Below are 21,245 nucleotides of genomic sequence, written 5' to 3'. Positions count from 1 at the left end.
AGAATGTGTGGGGTGTGGATGTGGCTGTCTGGTTCTGTGATGAGTGTGAGATAAAAAAAAAAAACATCTGTGTGTGTGTGTGTGTGCGTGCGTGTCTGTGAGAGAGTGAGAGGGAGGAGGTTCTGAAAGAGTAATAGTGTCTGCTGTTGCAGTTTTGAAAGAATGCTGTTTGTGTGTGACAGTGTATATTAGTGAGTGAATGTATGTGATTTGTGTAAATCCATGAGAGAGTGTGGTGTGGTGTGTGTGTGTGTGTGTGTGTGTGTGTGTGTGTGTAGGATTCAACGACAGTCCTCCGTAGGCTGTGTCCGACGCTCTCAGGGAACACAAAAGCCTTGCTATGCTGAGAAAGAGGCGTGCGCGATCTGAGGCTGTAAAACAGCTATGTGTGGCATCCCGCGCAGACAATAGCCGTTTACTGCCTGAGCGCACGACCCGGTATAAGAATCCCCTTCCTGCAGAATCCACTCTCTACCCCCCCCTCCACTCTCTCTCCTGCTCTCTCTCTCTCTCTCTCTCTCCTACTCTCTCTCTCTCCTGCTCTCTCTCTCTCTCTCCTACTCTCTCTCTCTCCTGCTCTCTCTCTCTCTCCTACTCTCTCTCTCTCCTGCTCTCTCTCTCTCCTGCTCTCTCTCTCTCTCTTCTTGTGTCCCCCCACTCAATCTCGCCTTAACTCAAGTATGCAGAAACACACGCTGCAAGTCAAATCCCAAGAAAAACACTAACACAGACTGCGGTAGCCTCGGGAAGCCAGCGAGACTGAGGGTAAACACTTTTATGGGGGGCGGGGGGGGGGTGATTTACATACTCTGCCCAGGCGCTCTGTGAGCATCACGGGATGAGTGTGGGGCTACGAGGTACGTCTGAGTGAGTGTGTGTGTGAGAGAGAGAGAGAGTGTGTGCCTGTGAAAGCTGTCAGAAGCAATGCCAGCACATGTGGATTTTTCGCCGCGCCACCGAGAAAGTTGTCACTTCGGAGTTGGACTTGTTTGATTGTCGCGGTCAGCAAACGGATCCTATTGTCCCTTTAAGAATGTAAGTGTGTGTGTACACTGCTCTCCCACTATTTCTTTTTCCCTTCCTCCCTTCCTCTGTCCCTCTCTCCCCCTCTTTCTCTCTCTCCCTCTCTCTTTCTCTCCCTCTCCCGCTCTCTCTCTCTCACTCTAACCCCTCCCCTGGCTCTCTCCCTGGGAGTGTGCAGTGTTTGATTACAGTGTGACTGGGCTCCACACTCTGCCCTTCTCTGTCCGGTCAGAGGAGCCAGACACAGCACAGCACAGCACAGCACAGCACAGCACAGCACAGCACAGCACAGCTGCGAGGTTGCTACCGCCTGGACTAAAGGATCTGGCTACCGGGACAGAGGAATCTGAACTCCCCCTCTCCTCCCCTCCTGTTTTCTTTAAGTCTGTCCATCTGCTTTCTCTTTCAGAGCCTCTGCTTTCTGCTCCTCTGTTTCTCTTCCACACGCTCACTTTTTCATTCTGTTCTAGCAACTCTCTCTCATTATTTACTCTTTCTCTGTCCCTTTCTCATTCTTTACTCTCTCTCTCATTCTTTACTCTTTCTCTGTCCCTTTCTCTCATTCTTTACTCCCTCCGTCTGTCTCTGCTATGAAGAAGTGGCTGTTGTTGTGACTCAGAGGTTAAGAGCCAGGTTGGATGGGAGCTTTAATAAGGTTAAGTGCTGTGAGAGAGAGAGGTGGGAATTGAAGTAGAAAGCCAGAGAAGGATTCGAGGAGAGAGTGAGAGAGAGTGTTTGTGTGTGTTTGAGAGAGCGAAAGAGAGAGAGAGAGGGAGAGAAAGTGAGAGCGAAAGGAAGAGCGAGAGAGTGTGCGTGAGAAAGAGCGGAGCGGGGGGGGGGGGGGGGGGCGCGCAGCAGAGTGCAGAGGAAGCAGAGGAGAGAGCGAGCAACTCTCTCTTTCGTCAAGGAGCCTCAGTCACCGCTGTCCAGCACTCCTCTTTTTTTTCTCTCCTCCTTTTCTCCATCTGTCAAAGGAATGATCTCTCTCTCTCTCTGACCCTCCCTCCTTCCCTCTCTCTCATTCTCTCTCTCTCTCTCTACTTGTCCACTCCTCTTGCTGTCCTGCCTCAGTGGCTGACGGAGGAAAGTGCTGCCTGGCTTCAGTCGCCGCTGGTCACAGAAGTCCAACAGGAGGTAATTATGCAGATGGTATCTCCATCACACACACATACAGACACATACAGACACACACACACACACACACTCACAAATGTGTATTTATAGACCTAAAGACATGGGTGACTTGGAATGTGAAATCAGTGACGTCTGAGTTTGGTGTTCCGTTCTCGATGCGTTCGTGTTTGCCTGTAACGATTGTTTGACCACGAGAGTAGTGCTGGAAAACTTGACCTTTACGGTGCGTGTGCTCTTGACGTTGGGCATGGGTGGCTCCAGCTTTTATGGTTGCTCTCTCATGTGAGCGAGGGGGAGAAATACTGAAAGAACGACAGAAAGAAAGAAAGAGTGAGAGAGAAAGAGAGTGAAAGTCAGACAGAAGGCAAACACAAATAAGTAATCTCTGCGGTGTAGTCGTTCATTAGTTATAACCATTTACAAACCAGACTCTGTTCTCTATCTCTCCCTCTCTCCTACCCTTTCTCTCTCTCCTCTCCTGTTACTCCTGTCCTCCCTCTGCCCCCCCCCCTCCACTCCTCTCCTCTCCCAGGTCACAAAATGGATTCACTTCAGTCGTGGCCATGGAAAGGGCACCAAGCGGAAGAGAGGGGATCCCTGTCTGAAGGTGAACTTCAAAGAGGTGAGTGTGCTTTATATAGACAGCCTTTTACGCCTCACATACGCTCCCGCACCAACAGAGGCTCAACTCGGTCCGAACTGTTGCTTTGCATCTCCTCCCCCGTGTGACTGGCTGTGGACGTGCTGCTCTCTCCGTGTGGATGTGGGGATACTATTTATAGCCGTGTGTTGTGTTGATGCCACCGGTGGTGTTGTGTTTGGCTTTTTGATGTAGAGGCAATTTGGTCATTGTGTTTTCTGAGTAGCTCCTAAGAGCTTCAAGTGGTCTACTTGTGGTTTAAATTGAATAGATGTGTCTCGCTTTAGTACTTGTTGCTGGTACAATTTGTTTTTTTCATACTATTTGTACTATTGGGCTTGAAAATGTCTTTGCAGTCTGTGAAAAAAAATAAGTCTGTATCCAGCTCAGCTATTCAAATTCATAGTTTCATCTCTAGGATTATTGATGTGGTAGACTCATTTTCAGAGTGATAAAATATGCATGAGTCCCATTGACTTGTATGTGTATTTCCAAGATGGATGACTAATCTGAATACTTTTGCTGAATCATATTCACATCCCTTTAAACTGTTTTTGTGGAGGTAGCTGTCTGGTTTGCTTTAGTGTTTTTACTGTCTGATGTGGCCGCGTTGCCGATAAGTGAGCGGGGAGTAGGGAAGACCTTGGCTGTGGGTGGTGTCTCTCCGTCTTCCGCTTGTGGGACCTGCTTTTATTGGAACAGTGATCCATTATGTCTTATTAAAAGCAAAAAGGTTAACACGTTTCAGAGTGGCCAGTGCCTTCACTTCAGACGAGGTCTAGGGCCGACGGGAGGGGTGGGGTGGGGGGTGGGGGGGGGTCTCGTGAAATAAGGGGCCAATTACAGTCCAGTCGGATATGCACAATGGAGCGGGAAGGAGAGAGAATGAGATGGAGGAGTGCATGTGTGTGAGTGTGTGTGTGTGGAGGGAGTGGAGGAGAGGGAGGAGGGGTGCAAGTGATTGAAGTTGTGCCATAAAAGCTGCCCTGAAAGGAAACACTAAATGACCCCCCCCCCCTGCCTCCACCGCACTCTCTCTCTCTCACACACAAACGCACACACACACTCTCTCCTCTCTCTCTCTCACACACAAACACACACACACACACTCTCTCCTCTCTCTCTCTCGTGCTTTCTCTCTCACTCACTCAGACACACAAAGACTGGTCTAGGGCCTCTGCACTGAACATTGCCATGTTAGACTGTATAAAAGCCACACACACACACACCCCCCCCCCCCCCCCCCCCCCCCCCCCCCCCCCCTTGTTGGGTGCAGCTCCAGGTGTATTTTATATTACTCATTGACGTTAACTTCAAACAGCGGCGGGCCCATCCTCCGCGCCCCGGCTCGTAAATCTGCTGCAGCCTCCTGCTGGAGCTCGTAAACGCGGGGCAGCCGTGGACGAGTCCGCCCCTGTCCGTCAGGCAGGCATGCCGGCCGTCTGGCAGACCCAGACCCAGTGCCAGCCCCCTCCCCAGCCCCATACACCTTAGAGCGCCCAATCTCATCACAGATAATTGGAGCTGGTGGGAGGGATACGGTGGGGTGGGGTAGGGCCAGGGGGGAGAGGGTGGGTGGGTGGGTGGAGAATGGTGGTGTTTGGCTTGCGTGACGCCAGTCATCTCCTTGCCAACCGTAACTGAAGGTGGAGAAGAGTGCCATTAAATGTGTGATAAGTTCGGAAAAAAGGGTGCACAAAGAAAAGTTTTGTCGCTCGAAGGGAAAAAGACAAACGTGTCACATTTCATTAGGCTTTTTCCTCTCCTTTTTTTTCCACGCCTGGCGTGCCGGTCCTCCTGGTGGAGTGGGAGATGAAGGCGCGTCTGTGTGATATTATCCATGCTTTCGTGATAATGAGATTTATATTCCAGACTGACCCAGAGCGGGCTATTTCAGCCGGCGGTTTTAGGATATTGCTTTTTAGTGCCCCTTAATGTAAAATCAGCAAAAGCCCCTCAATAGCCCTCAGTGTTCATTCATCTAAACGTGGGGCTTGTTTTCAGGGCAAGGAGCTAATCAAGGTTTAAAAAGTTAAACAGCCAAGGGGGCAATTGATGTGGGGTGAGAAGAGGGGGTGAGGGGCTGTTTTTTTCCACGTGTGCTTTGGGATTGTGTGGTCTGTAGGATTGTCCCAAACGCGAAAGGGCTGCGAGATGAGAAAGCCTCAGCCAGTGTAAAAGAGTATCATGTGTTTAACATGTGATCTGCACACACACTCACACACGCACAACCCCGACTCTGAGGTTCTCACGCATTCCACAAGCCCCGCACGCAATTGCTTCTTCTGCCTCGTCTCCGTTGGAGAACTGTTCCCGTTCCACGATTTCCAGTGTTCTGTGCGTGTGCGTGCGTGTGTGCACGTCTGGGCTTATTGTTGTTGACGTGCTGGTGTCTGATTTCAGGCGCTCCCCATGTTGTTCCCCCATCAGTCTGGGTGGACATGCCGAAGAAAGGCCCGTGCTTGTCCATGTGGTTTTGCGTGGCCAGCCAAGCTTCCATCATTCTCATCCCCAGGATGAGCTTGTTTACTTACATAAGTGTGGGGGTGTTGTATTGTTTGGGAATGATTGCTCCCGGTCATCGATCTGGCCAAGCTCCTATTCCCATGTCATCGGCTTTCCCAACACGGGGTCGTCACTGTAAGCCTCCGGGCAGCTCTTTGATCGATGGACAGTGCGGGATTTGAAGGAGACAGGACCCTTCTTGATACGGAACATATGCCAGGTGCCCAAACAGTACACCATTAGCCAGAAGAGCAGCATAAAGAGTCCATATGTGACCGAGTATTTATGATGGACAGCAAAAAAAAGGGAAAAAAATAAAGGAAAAAAAAATGTGCGGTTGTTTTTGGCAGACTTGTAGCCGAGCTCCAGAGGGCTTAGCTGGACACATAAAAGAGGAGAGGCACACACACAGAGGACTAAGTAAAATAAGCCTGCGCACAAAAGCAAAACTATTATTATGCTTTGGTGTGTTCTTTAGTTGCTAGGGGTGAACTACAGTAGTGATGGGTGCAGCGCGACCCCCATCGGTTTCAGCCCAGAAGCTACCCGCTGGCGTCCGTCTCCCCCCGTTTCCCCTGTTGAGATGATTGGAGGTGAAAATGTTGTGCTAAATACAGACACAACAAAAATCCAAAGCATTTGTTCTTCAGGGGATGAGTTATTGTTTACTACACATGTGGTGTGTCTATAGGAGTTTTGGTGCTGTTAAGATGTGTGTGTGTGTGTGTGTGTGTGTGTGTGTGTGTGTGTGTGTGTGTGTGTGTGTATGTGTGTGTGTGTGTGTGTGTGTGTGATCTGGCACGGGTCGGGTCTGAGTCAGTGTGGCTAATCTGCCGTCCGTGTCGAATAGAGGAGGAGCACAAGAAGGCCAGGGCTGTCGTGAGCAACAAATGTTAGAGAGGCTTCGCCACGGAGTCATGTGCTTTTTATTACACACACACACACACACAGATGCACACACAAACATGGACATGTACACACGCACACACACACACACACAGGCTACGTAAGAGAGGATTACTGCATTCCTGAGATCAGAAACTTTGAGTTCTCAGGCAGTCACTGAGCTTAGAGAGACGTCTACATTTACCAGCATCAGCTCTGGCTCCTCCGTCGGTTGGCCATGGTTGGAAACGTGGGACTAGGGAAAAAGCTACATTGCTCCACGAAAAGCCAGGTGTTTTCATTACAAATATACTCATGAGGGCAATATACTTTTCGAAACATTGTAAAAAATAAAACAATTTTCGAAGTGACTAGCCGTGCATTTTTCCTCATGATATATTGAAGTATTTTAAGTGTAAAGACACCTGAATGCTAATTATGATCTATGCCTGATGAAAACCAGTTCTGGGCCAGATTTGGACCAGATCAGATTCCACGAGCCACTCTCCACTTACAGTAGAGTCAGTCTGTGAGAAACCACACTAAACCGAACTTCACAGTCTGTGCTGGTGCAAGCCTTCAACAGTGCTCTCATGGAGCCTGTTTTCTTTGTATGCTAGCCTGACACCACTTAGCACCTCATCGAGGTACATGTGACTTTAGCCTCCCTCCCGTGCCTGGCGTATTGGCGCGGTCCAGCATCGCGCAGTGGAATTTTTTTTAATGAAAGAGAGGGAGAGAGAGAGAGAGAGAGAGAGTTGAAAGCTGCTTTCAGCACTAGTGTTTTCCTCAGGAAAGAAAAAAAATACCATCTCATTTAAAAAAAGCAGCTGTGTTGCCTTTCCAAGCGCACATGGAAAAAGCATCTGACAAGAAAAGCGCAAACAGAAGCGTTGCTTAACCAATTTCATATGTCTCCCTTCTGCACTCCCAGTCTCGCCACAGAGCTCTCCGATGCAAATTAGCTTTCACTTGGCTCACAAACAGGCCGAGCATTTTGAATGGCGTTTCACTTTTAATATTCATTTAAGAAGCTGTTTTTTTTTTTTTGCCAGAGAGGTATGTCGGTCGGTTGGTCGCCGTGGTAATCCAATGACAACGTGGCAGCAGTATGCTCTTAGGTCGTCTGATTTACATACTGCTGCTAACCGCAGGTCCCTCCGGGGCAAAACTAAGGCTGCCTTACTCGAGCGCCTGGTTTTATTGCCGAGTGATGTCATCCCGTCGGGAAGCTCAAGCCGCGTGTTTTTTGCAATGCAAGCTCACGGCCGGCGCAGTGGTGGTGACCTTTACAGCAGCAGGTTAGCGCGCTATATTTTGAGCATAACATCATGGAGTGTGCGTGGCCATGATGTCAGCTCAAGTCCACGTCATGGCACAGTCGAGGACTGGGATGAGGTGGGGAGGGTAAGGGGATAGTGGATTGCAGTCGCCACGCTGGTGCCAATCTGGATGCCTATAAACTACCCCAGCAGCTGTTGCACAGAACGTCTAATAAAGGAGGTGAATGCCCCATGGCATGACCGGTTTAGGCACGTCTGGTGGTGGTTGCTGTTGGTTACTGGCTTTGTGGCCATTTTTTGGGGCGTTGTCTCATTTGGCATGGATTCAGGTGCTGGCATTGTGGTGCCTTGGTTATGTTTGAAAGGAAAAAAGAAGGGAGGTACTGTAAGCATGTCTGAGAGCTTCCTTTAATATGTTGTGCTCATCGTCATGTGACGCTGTGTGAGTGATGTAAGCTATGGACGCCATGCATTGGAAGGCTAACGATAACATAAATCACTATCTGCCCCACCTCTTTGTAGTTTTATTTATGTTGCCGGTTATTAGATGGGCTCCATCCTCTCCTGTCCTCCGAGCAAGAGCTAAAATTAGAAGTCTGGAGACGTGAAAGATCTCATAATCGCCTATGGCAGCCACAGCAGCATGGCAGATTTACTGTCTGGACATCACCTACAGTATAACCACCTGCCCGAGGGTATTGATAAAAAAAGAAGTGAATAACCGCCCTGTGTGAAATGATCAGTTCTTCACCAGGTGCTGCACACTGGGTTTCTTATTTATTCTAGCCGAGCAGCAGTGGTTGTCTACTAGAGTGGCCATTTTGACTAACTGCGACCAGTGGCGCCTCCAAAAGACACCACTCACACTTAGCAAACAAAAGGGGAAGAAAAGAAAAGCAGAATTTGACAAATTGGCCACAAAACACTATTCATAACTCCTGACTAACGTCTTTTTAACTTGTTCTAATTTGTCTGTGCTTTAATTTTTCCTTCATTTCTTTCTTCCTATTCTTTTTTTCTTCCCTTTGTTTCTGAATTCACTGGTGTGCTATTTTACTCTGTGCCTGCCAGAAGACAGTGTTTTATACAGTGCTCTACTTGTGTGTCGGGCCGTCCTCTCGGTTCCTCGCAGTGCAGAGCTCCAGCCAGTTCCTGCGAATTGATGAAGAACCGCATGCTTGTGGCACCCGTTCCCGGAATCACTTTGAAAAGTACATTTGAATTTTTTATTTGTATTTGTGTTGGACGGCAGGCAGAAACAGATGGCAGGGTGCTTGAGCGTGGGGCCCTGAGCGAAGCCCGGTCCTCGAGGCGGTGGAATAAACACGAGGTCTGTCTGCCGGACAGCGGCGGGCGGCTCTGCCTCTTGGCTTCGGCCTCGGAAAGTCGACGGCTTTAGTACCTGGAAGAATGGTGTGCCAGATTTTCCCGAGAAGCGCTGCACCTTTCCACGAGGGCTGGGTAGCATGTTGTTTTTTCAGGGCCAGGACCAGGCTCTCCTCATCTCTTCTTTTAGTCTCCATAAGTGCAGCTGTCCGCCAGACACCGCAATGAGTGAATCAGCCCCAGAGCGATATCTCCTAAAATATGGTCGAAAAATATGACTTCTACCTCTTAAATTTCTTTCAACCTATTAAAGGGGGGTTGTTTGGGAACCTCCTTCAGGTTAGCACACAGAATTATTTTATTTTATTTTATTATATTATTTAAGGTCTGCCGTTCATTGTTTGTGTTCTTGCTGTCTGTGTTTTTCTATCACCATAAGTGGCGGAAGTGGCTGCTTGCGTGCAACCTTAAGTGCGTGAGCGCCGCGGGCCAGGCAGGGCAGGGCAGGGCCTTAAAGTGGCATGCATCTGAAAGCTCAGGGACCCGCCGTTATCTGGTCCCGGTCTGTTGCTGCGTTCTGGGTTTGCTCAGACAGGCGTAATCTAGGGGGATGCCAGGAGTTCAAAAAAGACAAAGACACACACACACACACACACAGACTGAGTAGAGACCTGTAGCTCATCCTCTGGCCCTGTCCAAACACAGGGATTGGGTTTCACTTCCCATTAGCCACCAGGGCCTGACCAGGTGGCAGCTCTCTCTCTCTGACTGTCCCTCTCTCCCCTCCCTTCCTTTCTTTCTCTTCTCATCCCCCCTTACTCTTCTCTTTCCCTCTCTCTTCCGCCCTATCCCCCCATCGCTACCCTTTGAACATGCAGGCAGGGATGAACCTCGGCTGACTGTCTAGCTCAGGCAGATGATATCACATTTGGATATGTTTACATGTCCTCTGCCCCCATCCCTCCAAAAGTTAATCTGGGTCAGACACGCACACCAGCTACGCCTGAAAGCAGACACTCCCGTGTCTCTGTTTGTGTGTGTGTCTCTCTCTCTCTCTGTGTGTGTGTGTGCGTGTGTGTGTGTCGGGACGCCCCGTGCCAGACCGTGCCAACTCTCGCATGTGTCTCCCGTCGTCGCTGCCGCCGCCCGCTCGTATTTTTCCACATACTCCAAGCTAAGCACACAGACATGGCACAGTCTTTTTAATGCCAGCGGGGGCGCCTTTGATCATATTTATCCAAGACAACAAATAACGTGTGGAAGAAAAAGACTCGCTCAGTGCACAAAAGCTGGTGATAAAAAATGAATTGGCGAGCTTTGTCTATGAGCTCAGTGGGACTTTTTTTTGTGTGTACATACTCTGTGAGTTATGATTTGACCCAACACCAAGAGCTCTTTGTGTATCGGTTAATTTGTCCCTTAAGTACAGAGATATGGCTGTCTCCATTAGCTGCGGATGTTTCAGGGAAACATTATCATAATGACTCGCCAGGAAGCCTGTGCCATTGTTTTTTTCCCATAATGCAGCCCCTTGATTTTATGTGTAACTTTCCTCAAGAGGGAGAAATCAGCAAAGAGGGCAGAAGAGAGGCCTTTAAAGTGAAGTGACATTTTTAAAGCCTGCATGGTCTTTGGCGAGAGTTCAATAGTCCACACGTTCTAGCTTTGTATTCTGTAAACAGCCCTGGGATTAAAATGGAGAGCTGCTTTGCTATTAGCACTGAAGTGTATGGCCACTCGCTGACAGGAGTAAGAAAGAGGGAGTGAGAGAGAGAGAAAAGCAATGACTCTCCTCTCCTCTCCAACTCTGTCTTTTGTCACAGCTGACCAACAATTTGAGGTTGCCCTTCAAATGAAAGCAATATCTGCTAAAAGGTGCTGAACGTGTCTACAATCTATGGGACCATTTTTCTCCTGTGAGACACTGAACTATTTTAGGGGCCATTTTGAGGTAGCTTCCAGGAATCTTCAGTGGCGTTCAAGGCAAATCGATGTCTCACATCTTATTCCATATGTGAAAAGGAGAGAAACATCATGACCACCATCTCAGAAGATGATTAAATGTCGCACGTTAATGGGAAATAATGAACTTCAAAGACTACTTCAAGGCCACCAAAATAACCAGGCGGATTTAGGCGGTGACCCGTAAGTGGTCGCTCTGTCCCCGGCTGTGGCCCAGTCGCGTCGGAAGACAGGCGCTGTTTTCCCAGCTGCTTCACTGTTGGACAGGGTGGCCTCCTGATTAGCCTGTCATAACCTGCTCTAAGAGCCGCCAGCTGTGAAGTGAGCCACACTCATCAGAAGGCTAAGCTCCTCTCGGCACAGCCCAGCCCCAGAGTTTATCTGTGGGAGAGAGGGGAGGGGGACGCGGGAGGGTGGGCAGGGTGAGTGGGAATGGAGGATGGATGGGGGGGGGGGGGGGGGGGGGGGATTGGGACCCACACACACACTTTGCCGAGCTATATATGGACATTTCAGGGAAGATCATTTACGTTACCGTCCGTCGGAGGATGGGATTTAGAAATGTGCGAAGAGTTCATGTGGAGACATGAAAACAGGCCATGTGTGGAACAGTCTCAGGTGGTTATGACTTGCATGAGGAGGTCTTTGATTAGTGTTTAAGATGCTCTGAACCTGCTGGCTGTTCAAAAATCATGAGACCGCTAGATAGATCGTCCATTTTCTGACATCTGCAATGACGGGCAGAAAATAGCAAATGATAAACTATATGGTCAGATAATCTGACCACAATACTGGTGTGCAAACCAAAAGATAGATCAGTAATGAAACTATAATTCACTCCATCAATGTGACATTAAGTCATACATACATTTGCAAAAATTAGTGTATTTTTCAAGTCAATAAACATTCTTAATTTTCGAATGTCTTTGTCAGGGAACATCTGACTTTTACAAACCATAGGCCTGTTAGTCGCTCAGACAAGGAGTTATAAGATAAAGGCAATACCATTTGTGTCACCTAATGCAGTTCAGTGAATTAGCAAGATACCATCAGAAGCCAACAATCATAAAGCACCTGTGCGCTCGCTCTCTCCCCTGCGTGTTGTAGGCTAGATTTGCGTGAGTTCTTTCTATCTGCTTTACTTTTGTGAGTTGCGACCACCTAGGCTATGTTATAGACGTTCTATGAGGTACCAGTGTTTAGCTGTGTCACAAAACGATAAGCTTTGTCAGACTACTTTTAAAATGATATTCAGGGCTATATGACACAAATGGTATTGCCTTTATCTTATAACTCCTTGTCTGAGCGACTAGGGGTTAGGTGCCTTGCTCAAGGGCACTTCAGCCGTGCCTACTGGTCGGGGTTCGAACCGGCAACCCTCCGGTTACAGGTCCGAGCGCTAACCAGTAGGCCACGGCTGCCCCCGATGTTTTTGGCTGCAAGTGAGTTATGGTATGCATTGGCGAATGTGTGTTATGTTTGAATTGTGTATGTCTGTATGTGGGGGCTAAGACAACTTGTGGCCTACAAGTCACAAGTTGTCTTAGCCCACTGTTGGGAATTCTTCTTTTTGCTATGTACCATCCAAGATGACCTCTCTTTGTCGAGTCCTCGCTCAGCCTGTGCCCCCCACCAGAAGATAATGTTTTGAAAACACGGTGGATCTATTTCGCTAGGTGACGTTTTTATCGACTGTCGTCTGGAGCCACTGTTTGAAAAAGCACTGGCCTCGGTCACTCTCTGGTCTTGGGTCAGAATCAGAGACAGATACAGTCAGATAGCTAGGCTACCTGAGAGGGGGAGGGTGGGGGCAATTCTCCAATTCTTTTTTTTTGTGCTGAGCCAATTGCATGAGCCTCAGACAATAACGCAGCATGTTTATCTGAGAATAACTAATGTGCCCAAATGGAATGTAAAGTGCTGGGTAATTCTATTATAGCCCTAGTCTGAGTTTTCCATCCCAGTAATGGTCCTCTTTCTTCCGATCTTACTGATTTTAAGCACATATTTTTTTCATAAAAGGAATATGAAGCAGAGCCTCGCTGAGCACTAAAATGACTCACTAAAATGGCTTCTCCGCCGCTACACTTTTAGAAGCTCTAAGTGAAGTGAACAATTTTAAGTATTTTGTTTCATGCTTAACCACCAGCACCAGAAACATAAGATGTTTAATTCTCAAGATGCCCGTAAATTGGTGCTAGGAACTTCCCAACTGTACATGTGACATAAAGCTGCTGGTAAATGGTCAACCTGTCTTTGCCAGAATGCTAGCACTAATTTTCATCGACTGTGTTTTCCTTTAGGACATTTTCCATGAATAGCACTCACATGCGACTAGTCTAATCCCAATAAACGTCTGTTTTAGGTTTCATCTAGAAAGTTCCTGAAAGTTACACAGCATGCTGTACAGTATAGCTTGTTAGCGACAAACAGGATTTGGCGGGCTCAAATGCTTGAATCACTACGCATCAGCACTACTTTTCTTTTCCGTGAGAGCTTTTCTGGTGCGTGCGTCCTTCCCAAACACACGCTGATTGCGCCCGGCTCAGGTTGCTAATTTTGGTAGGCCCGTTTAATGATGTTGCCATAGAAATATGGGAACAATCGCAGAATATGACGGCTCTCTCCGTGATGGTTCTCGAGTTTGTTCTGTTCTTTGACAGAACTGCGCCTCAGTTCGACTAATGAGCTCACCACACCGTGAAAAGCCATTGTGTAGACCTAGTCAGTGGGTCTACCAAGCATGTACAGACTGTACAAAAAAGGTGTTTTTTTCTTGTAAAAAGGAGTGTGGCTAAATTTGTACATAAATAAACGCCGGAAAAGGGCCTGACCATTGTAACGACAAATAAAGGCTAGTGCTGTCATTTCCCATTATCAGCAATGGAAATACTACAGGGGTGGCACTGCAGAGGGGAGAGGGAGAGAAAGAGAGATCACATTGATTCGGATCTTGGCCAAATATTTTCTTTTCATAATGGTCTATTTGTTTTACTATCATCCATGGCAAGAGTAAATAGAGACATTCATTAAAAAAGGGGGCAGTGTGAATATGTGTATGTAGTCTATACTGGACGTTTTACATACAAACATATATATATACACACACACACATGCACATGCGCACACACACGCACACACACACACACAGCCTTATGAACAGCGGAGGGGAAAACATCAACATTGGGCCATTGGGGTGATTTTCCTGTGTTTGCTCAACATATTACTGGCTTCCTATGTTATTGTACTCCCAACTGTCACTCAATTAGCCGCGACCCTTGAGAAAATGTGTCAGAGCGCGGTAGCATTGTTCTGGGGGCGCACACCCATGGCTGGGAACAGCGCGCTCCGCAGGGATGAGCTCAGGGGTCGGCCCCCGGGTTCACAAGTTCAGCCGGATAGGGTAGCACATGTCTCCTGTCATCTCTGCATGTCGTCTTTCTTTCTCTCCGTCTTTCTTTTTCTTTCTCTCTCTTTCTTTCTTCTCTAAAGCCCCCCCGGGCCTGCCTTATGTAGTGTCACATGAAGGATTTGGTGGTCGTGTGTGTGTGTGTGTGTGTGTGTGGGGCGCATTGGGCTTTAGGGTTGAGGGGGGCAGTACACATTGTCAGTGATAGTATGTGGGGGTTAAAGGAAGTGAGGAGGTGAGTATAACTCCTGATGGGAGTTCCCTCCCTATTTCCTTCTCTCGCCTGTCTCCCTTCTCCTCACTGCCCGGCCAGCTGAGGCCTCTTCTGCGGATCACATATGGCGATCCCATCACCGCTGCAGTTATATGACTATCTCAGAGTCTGACTTTTATTGGGACCTACAAAGAGTATGTAAAATATTCCTGCAGTATCTCCAGGCCAAGTGGCCTGGGTTAGGTTTTTTAGAGGTAACCCGATCAGACTGGGAGTTAGCTCAGAAATAAGATGATGATGGTTTCATCTCATCAGGAGGGAGATTAGCTTGTTAGACAGGAACAAAGATGCTTTTTCTTGCAATTACCAGGCTGTGTGTGTAGACGGTATATGGATCACTGAATGCAGATGGTTATTGGTGGCCTATGAGTTCATTTGAGGTGAAACTGTACACGAATGGATAGGTATGGGCACACCCTATTAAGCCTGCCATGTCGGTTTAATGTGGGGATTTGTTAAATTAAGACTTGAACTTTACCAATTTACTAAGGTGTGCCTGCACGTGCTGTTTTTGTACTGCAGTCTTGCTGTCTGTCTTTGTGGAAAGGTGTGCAACTTTCTACTGCTACCTATTGGAGTACACAGCTGCAACCCTATTGGGCCATCACCGCTTGGCCAGGGTCCAGCTTACGAATTACCTCATTGCTACCCCTGCTATGCATGTATGTTGCTTAATTTATTTGTTATTTTCCTGTTGCTTTCTTGGCACGACGATTCGGAAGAGATTTAGACTGCATGTGGCTGGCGTTTTCGTTTTGGGCAATGTCATTACGAGTAGCGCTCCCCTTTTCGATTTTATCACTGCCGTTTCCCAGTAATGATACCGAGAGGTCTGCCTCGCACATTTCCTGCAGGTCACATCTGGTGTGCCTCCGAGCGCAGACCAATATGGCCTCCGGACCGGCCTTTTAGCGCTCAAATCTCGTTTAGGGCTGTTTGGGTTGAGGCCTGTCCAGCTGCTTCTGTTTGTGTTTCAGGTTTTTCTTTGGGGTTCGGACAGTTCGACTCCCCGGTGAAATCATTTCTCCTTTTAGTCTCCGGGACAAATATAGTGCCGTTTCTGGTTAAGGCTGGGCCTTTCCTTCCCTTCTCACTCACTATGTTTTTTTCTTTCTTTCCATTTCTCTCTCTCTCTCTCTCTCTCTCTCTATCTCACACATGCACAAACACACGCACGCACAACCACACACACGCACTCCACACACACAAACACAAACACACAACCACGCACACGTACACACACACACACACACATAAACACACCAGCCATCTGGTGAGAGACTGAAGACAGTACCCCCCTGACCATTTAAGGGCAGGATAGCACACAGGATCTATGAAAAGATAAAGGGGCCCTAAATGAAAAATGAGAAAAGCAGGGAGATTAGGAGAGAAATATGGTGGAGTGTTATTATTTCTAAACAGAAGCGTGTGTGTGGTGTGTGTGTGTGTGTGTCTGTCTGTCTTTGTCTGTATCTGTGTGTGTATGTGTTTGGGGGGGGAGGAAGTAAGAATGATTGTGTGTGGGTCTGTTTATGTGTGCGGTCAGCAAATCATTAGCACCCAAAGTGATGTCACTGGTTGGAGCCAGCATAAAGAGAGGGGTGAGGAGTGTGTGTGTGTATATGTGTGTGTGTGTGTGTGTGTGTGTGTGTGGGGGGGGGGGGGGGAGGGGGGTGTTGGCTGTGATGGAGGGCAGGCGGATGGACAGAGAAGAGAGAGAGAGAGGGAGAAAGTAGGAGGAGGAGGGCTGTGCATCAGTAAGCCACAGATCCTGATGCAATAATGTGGTAATAATAGCAGCTGTGCCTCTGCCCATCTCCTCTTCTCATCGCTCTCTCCTATCCTCCCTTCCGGCGTCTCCCGGTCTCATACACACAACACACAACACACACACACTGTTAGTGGAATGATGGGTGGCTTAGCTTAGTGGGACAAAGGATACACCCTTCTGTTAGTGCAGATGCATGAGGTTTTCTCTGCTTTGAAAACACTCTACTCTCAAAGCTACCACAGCACACCATCTAGCACCAAGAAGAAGAAGTGTTTCCAAAAAGGAAATTGCTTTTTTGGATTTTGGGTTGTACTCCTCAAAGGGCTATTTGCATCACAGTGTGCAGTGGATGTGTTTGTGGCTAACAGCACGGCTAACTGGCCAGTGCTTTTCCGGTGTGTAATCAAACATATACAGCTCTTATGTGTCCACCACTAGTAGCGAAGTACATTTAGTCAACGACTGTGTCGTAATATTTTAGATCACACATGTACCTCTGTATCAATGCAAGCTATCAGTAAAATTCAGACATTTAAGAGTTATTCAGTTAGAGATATCACTGATGTGAACGTTTGCAAACAAGCTCACAAGAAATGGTGTGTTCTTTCTAGGATCCACTCCTGAGCTCCAGTCATGCCCATTCTTGCATGCGTGGGAGATGTTGTCTTAGATTCACAGATATCCCGGTGCTTTTCTCCCTGTACTAATACTCCTGTGGGGAGCGATCACAGCGTTACCCAACAGCCTTTTGTATTCCTCTGTATTCCTTTTTTTTTTACGATCATTAGGAGTCCTGCACTACTCGCCTTGACAATACTCAGAGCACTTTTTATTGAGCATTTGAAGTACAACTGTAGTCGTTTTGATAGATTGTGTATCATTTCTCCTTTCAAATAGAAATGGACACCTCCTTACAGGTGGTGCAGTGTGGAAAACCCCAAAGCAGAGCTGCTTAGTAACTCGTAGCACGGCTCTCCCAGTGTGATGGATCACTGTGAAGTATTCATCCCTATGATCCAGCCGAGGGGGTTTTCTCTCGTTTCAGGTCTTGTTTTATAAAGGCGTGGTGCTCACACAGAATTCCTGTAAATTGATGGATTGGTCCATTCAACACTGAGCAGCCCATAATTATTTGTGCATTGTGATGACGAATTGAGAAGGGAGAAGTGTTCAATTTCAGTGGGTGGCTTTCAAGTGAAAATGTGTCTTGTGTATGGTTTGTGTGTGTTGGATTGAGTGTGTTGCTTTCCGTTGAAGCACTCTATTAACTCTTCACTAACTCTCTCTCCCTCTCTGTGTGTGTGTGTGTGTGTGTGTGTGTGTGTGTGTGTGTGTTCCAGATGGGTCCGGAGCAGACCGTGTTGCTTTTGGAGATGCTGCTGGAGGAGGAGAAAATGAGTGCAGGTGTGCTGCAGACCCTGGAGAGAACCTACGACCTGAGGACACAGGACGCTGAGGTAGCCAGTCTACATCGCCCCAACAGATAGAAACACTATGGATCAGCCACATGATACATTGATGGTATTTCTGTGATGCCATTCAATGCTGATATTTATTTCTATGGTAGGATCCTATTGTACTGGTACAGATAGAAATAGATTGGTCTGAAACATTCATAGGATACCTGGATCTCTCCTCTCTTAGGCCACCAACAGTTCTCTATGCATACGGTTTCCCAGAGTTATCCGTCTGACAGTAGACTCAACAGATAATGACACGGAACACAGACACTGTGTCTGTCATTTCAACTTGTCAGCACATGTTGCAGGAGAGACATAAAAGCCTGGCAGAAGTGTGGGCTCATGGATGAAGCGTGCAGGTTTTTGCAGAGGATTGGGTTTTTTTTCCACGTCCTCGGCTTGGCAAGGTCTATGAATGTTGATGAAAGGGCCAGTGATAATGACAAAACAGTGCTGGTCCACACCTTGCCACACCTGGGCAACTCAAGGTAGAGCTTAATTTTGAACAAAGCTGGAAGTGCTGGATGTCTCGTCGCAGTTACCAGTTCCAGGCTCTGCCTCCGCTTCAAAAGAATGTATCCATCAAGCTGTGCCAAGAATAGTCTCTATTGCTCTATTCTTATCCACTCAAGGCTGAAACATTATCTTCTTTGGTGTTCCTCTATGAAAAGGCCAAAGTCGTTTACAGATGTCACCTAGCAAACCGACAGAACAAGTCTGTGTCATGGGAAAGTTCTATTTTCACAATAGATTTCCATGTGCTGGACTGTAAATATATCTGATGATGCCCGGCAATGCGTGTGCTTTGCCTCCCTGTCAAGTATAAAGAAAGGAAAAAGTTCCTCAGTAGCCATTACAGTGGAGAAGATAGCCTGGAAGAGTGAAATCTGAGAGAGAGAGATAGAGAGGAGAAACACACACACACACAAGGCCATTTTGTAAAGGATAAAGGATGCTACTGTATCTTATCAGGTCTAGCTTCAGTGGGTGCCCTCTGCACCTGTGTGGTCCTGCTCCTCCCCACTGCCCCCTCCTGGGACTTGGCCAAAGGGGATAGTGAGAGAGCAAAGCGCCAGAGAGGTGCCCAGGCCCCCCCAAAGGACAAAGGAAGAGATCCAGTATTCACTTTAAAGGGCCTATATAGTGGAAAACGAAACTCTAGAGCACAGCGTTGTCGTGGAGTGGAAGGTCATGATTGTTACCGTAGTCACCAAAGATGACACAAGAAGAGGAGAGGAGGAGGAGGAGGAGAAGATGGGCCCTCCAGGGCCTGATGAAGAGGCTGGTTTTCATAGTGCGCAGTGCCAGGGTAATAAGACACTTGGCTCTGGCAGCAGCGGGTGGCATTCATACAGGTGTTGAAATACTCTTAAAGAGCTAAAGAGCTAGTCGGTATGGCAAACATATGTGTCTAAAGTTACGTACATTTCAGAGGAGTTCCTGGCAAAGATTTTCAGGAATTTGAGTATAGAGAGACAGACCTTCGATAGATTCAATGAATTCAGTTACACATCCATTCATCCTCTTATGTGCGTAGTGAAAAATATTTTGAACATGTGTTGTCTTTTTATAGACTACGAATTAAATGTTGTACATGTTCAGGTGCGCAGTTCAGTGCAGTATATCATGCAAATGACAGGAGGTCTCGTTTCATTTTTGCACTGTACTATGTTACTGTGAGCAGGTAATGACAGAGCTTTCTGGAAGGATTTGCATACATTCTACCCTGAAGCGCTGAAAGAGTATACGCATCGCAGTACTGCCAGCGTCTTTTTGATTCGCTTCATAGGGAAAAGAGGTCAGGGAGAGGAGTGCAAAGACTGTTTGGCTGCGCTCCAAGACTGTGACGCTCCTGGTGTCTCGCTCTAATGCTGGCTAATAATGAAGCAGAGCTGGGAGGGTTGGAGTTGTATATCTCCATCAGACAGGGTAGATTATCGACTTTGTTCCCAATTGATTTAGCAACTGTAGGGGTGCACTTCATCTGTGTGTTAGACAGATATACTTCCAGTGCTTGTTTGAGGACCAGAATGCCATTTCTGGGGAAACTGGAAAACTGGGATTCGTTAGAAGGGAAATAGCAGAGCCACATATTCCCATTAGAAGGGGTTTTATAGAGGGAATGTCCAAGTTACCATGAAATACTAACTATGTCCAAAGTTGTCATCAATATATCTTCCTGAACTTGTTGCTCTGCAAAGGGGTCATGCTTATAAAGATATACATCACTTGCTGTAGGTTAGAGTGTGTGAAGGTCTGTGTTGTTTGACATCCTATGGAATTGATTGTATGCTTTTCTGGCATACAATAAAGAACTATGCCTATGTACGTTAGTGAATAGTGAATGGCTGAATAGATTTTTTTTTCTCTACAACTCCTCACGCCATGGCTATGTAAGGCATGCATAACAGAAATCTATACCTTCTCGAACGCCTCCTCTCCTCCCCCCTCTGCGTCTTCCCTTTCAATTTGCATGACCACAGGCCACGGCTCCTGGTCTGGCCACGTCGGACGGCAGCAGCGAGCGGCGCGGCGGGTTGGGGTGTGAGCGTGGAGCGGCGCGCAGGGTTGGGGTGTGAGCGTGGAGCGGAGCGGATTTGTTTGTGGGTTTGTGGCTTTATGTGCAGTATGCTTTATTGTGTGTGTGTATATGCATGTGGAAGGCATAATGAGTGTATGGATGTGTGTGTGTGTGTGTGTGTGTGTGTGTTTCTGTGCGTGGATGTCTGTGTATGTATAGCTGCACCTTCCTCATTTATTGGTACCCCTGGTAAAGATGAGTAAAAATCTTTTGCCATTTAATTTTAGTTTCTCAAAGAAAACAAGGAAAATTTCAAATTCAAATTTGCAGGGAAGAAAATTTATTCTGAGAAAACAAAATTCCTCATGAAGAAATAGATCTTTTTAAACAAAAACACATGTGCTTTCACATTATTTGAATTGTCTACTGTACCTTCTTGTCTTTCGATGCTATGTGTCTTTATTTTTATACATTGATTAAACTGGAAATCATGGACTACTGCTTGGAAGTTCACAAACTCTTTGATTCCTTTAAAGAAGCCCTATGCAAGTCTGGTTATTCCTTCGCTGTTTCTGGGTTTTCGCCTGATTTGGGCTCGCATTTTTCATGACATAGCTCCCCCTGCAGCTTCGGTAGCAAGTGACTGCTACGCTAAACCCCCACTAGCTAGCGAGCTAGCCATCAAGAAACCAAGCTAAACACATACAGGGCTCACAATAAAACGGTCGAGCAAACACATTGTTTAAGAGACTATCAAATCACATTACAAAAACGAAGTTCACCCAAGGGTAGGCTACTTACAATTTCAACAGCAAAAAAGCCAAGTCGGAGTCCGTTTTGCAGTCTTCTTAGAAACTACAATCTGACTACATTTTCGAGGCCTTCCGCTGAGTAACATTCGGATTTCTTCGGTCCGGGACCAGAAAGTTGCATATTCGTTTTTTTCGGCGGAGAAGCACTAGGGGGAGACGAAGCACCCACCAATCGACCCAAAAAGTGTTGTAGAACTTTTGCTGAAATTGTTGCATAGGGCTTCTTTAAAGCAGTTGAAT

The 21,245-nt window shown here is 47.2% G+C and overlaps 1 protein-coding gene across 3 annotated transcripts in view; it reads left to right on the top strand.

Annotated features, from left to right (window-relative positions):
• The window catches only part of LOC121690028 (aminopeptidase O (putative)), a 52,892-nt gene that overhangs the window by 20,607 nt on the left and 11,040 nt on the right, over positions 1-21,245 (top strand). For all 3 annotated transcript variants that reach the window (XM_042070339.1, XM_042070338.1, XM_042070337.1), the window contains exons 11-13: positions 2,095-2,157; positions 2,690-2,779; positions 17,553-17,669. In XM_042070339.1, the coding sequence (XP_041926273.1) occupies positions 2,095-2,157; positions 2,690-2,779; positions 17,553-17,669 (270 nt within the window). The remainder of the gene's footprint in view (positions 1-2,094; positions 2,158-2,689; positions 2,780-17,552; positions 17,670-21,245) is intronic.

The sequence above is a fragment of the Alosa sapidissima genome, chromosome 18 (genome assembly GCF_018492685.1).
Source record: "Alosa sapidissima isolate fAloSap1 chromosome 18, fAloSap1.pri, whole genome shotgun sequence".
Taxonomy (NCBI): domain Eukaryota; kingdom Metazoa; phylum Chordata; class Actinopteri; order Clupeiformes; family Clupeidae; genus Alosa; species Alosa sapidissima.
Note: the sequence above shows the minus strand (reverse complement) of the source record. Positions and strands in the feature narration are given on the sequence as shown.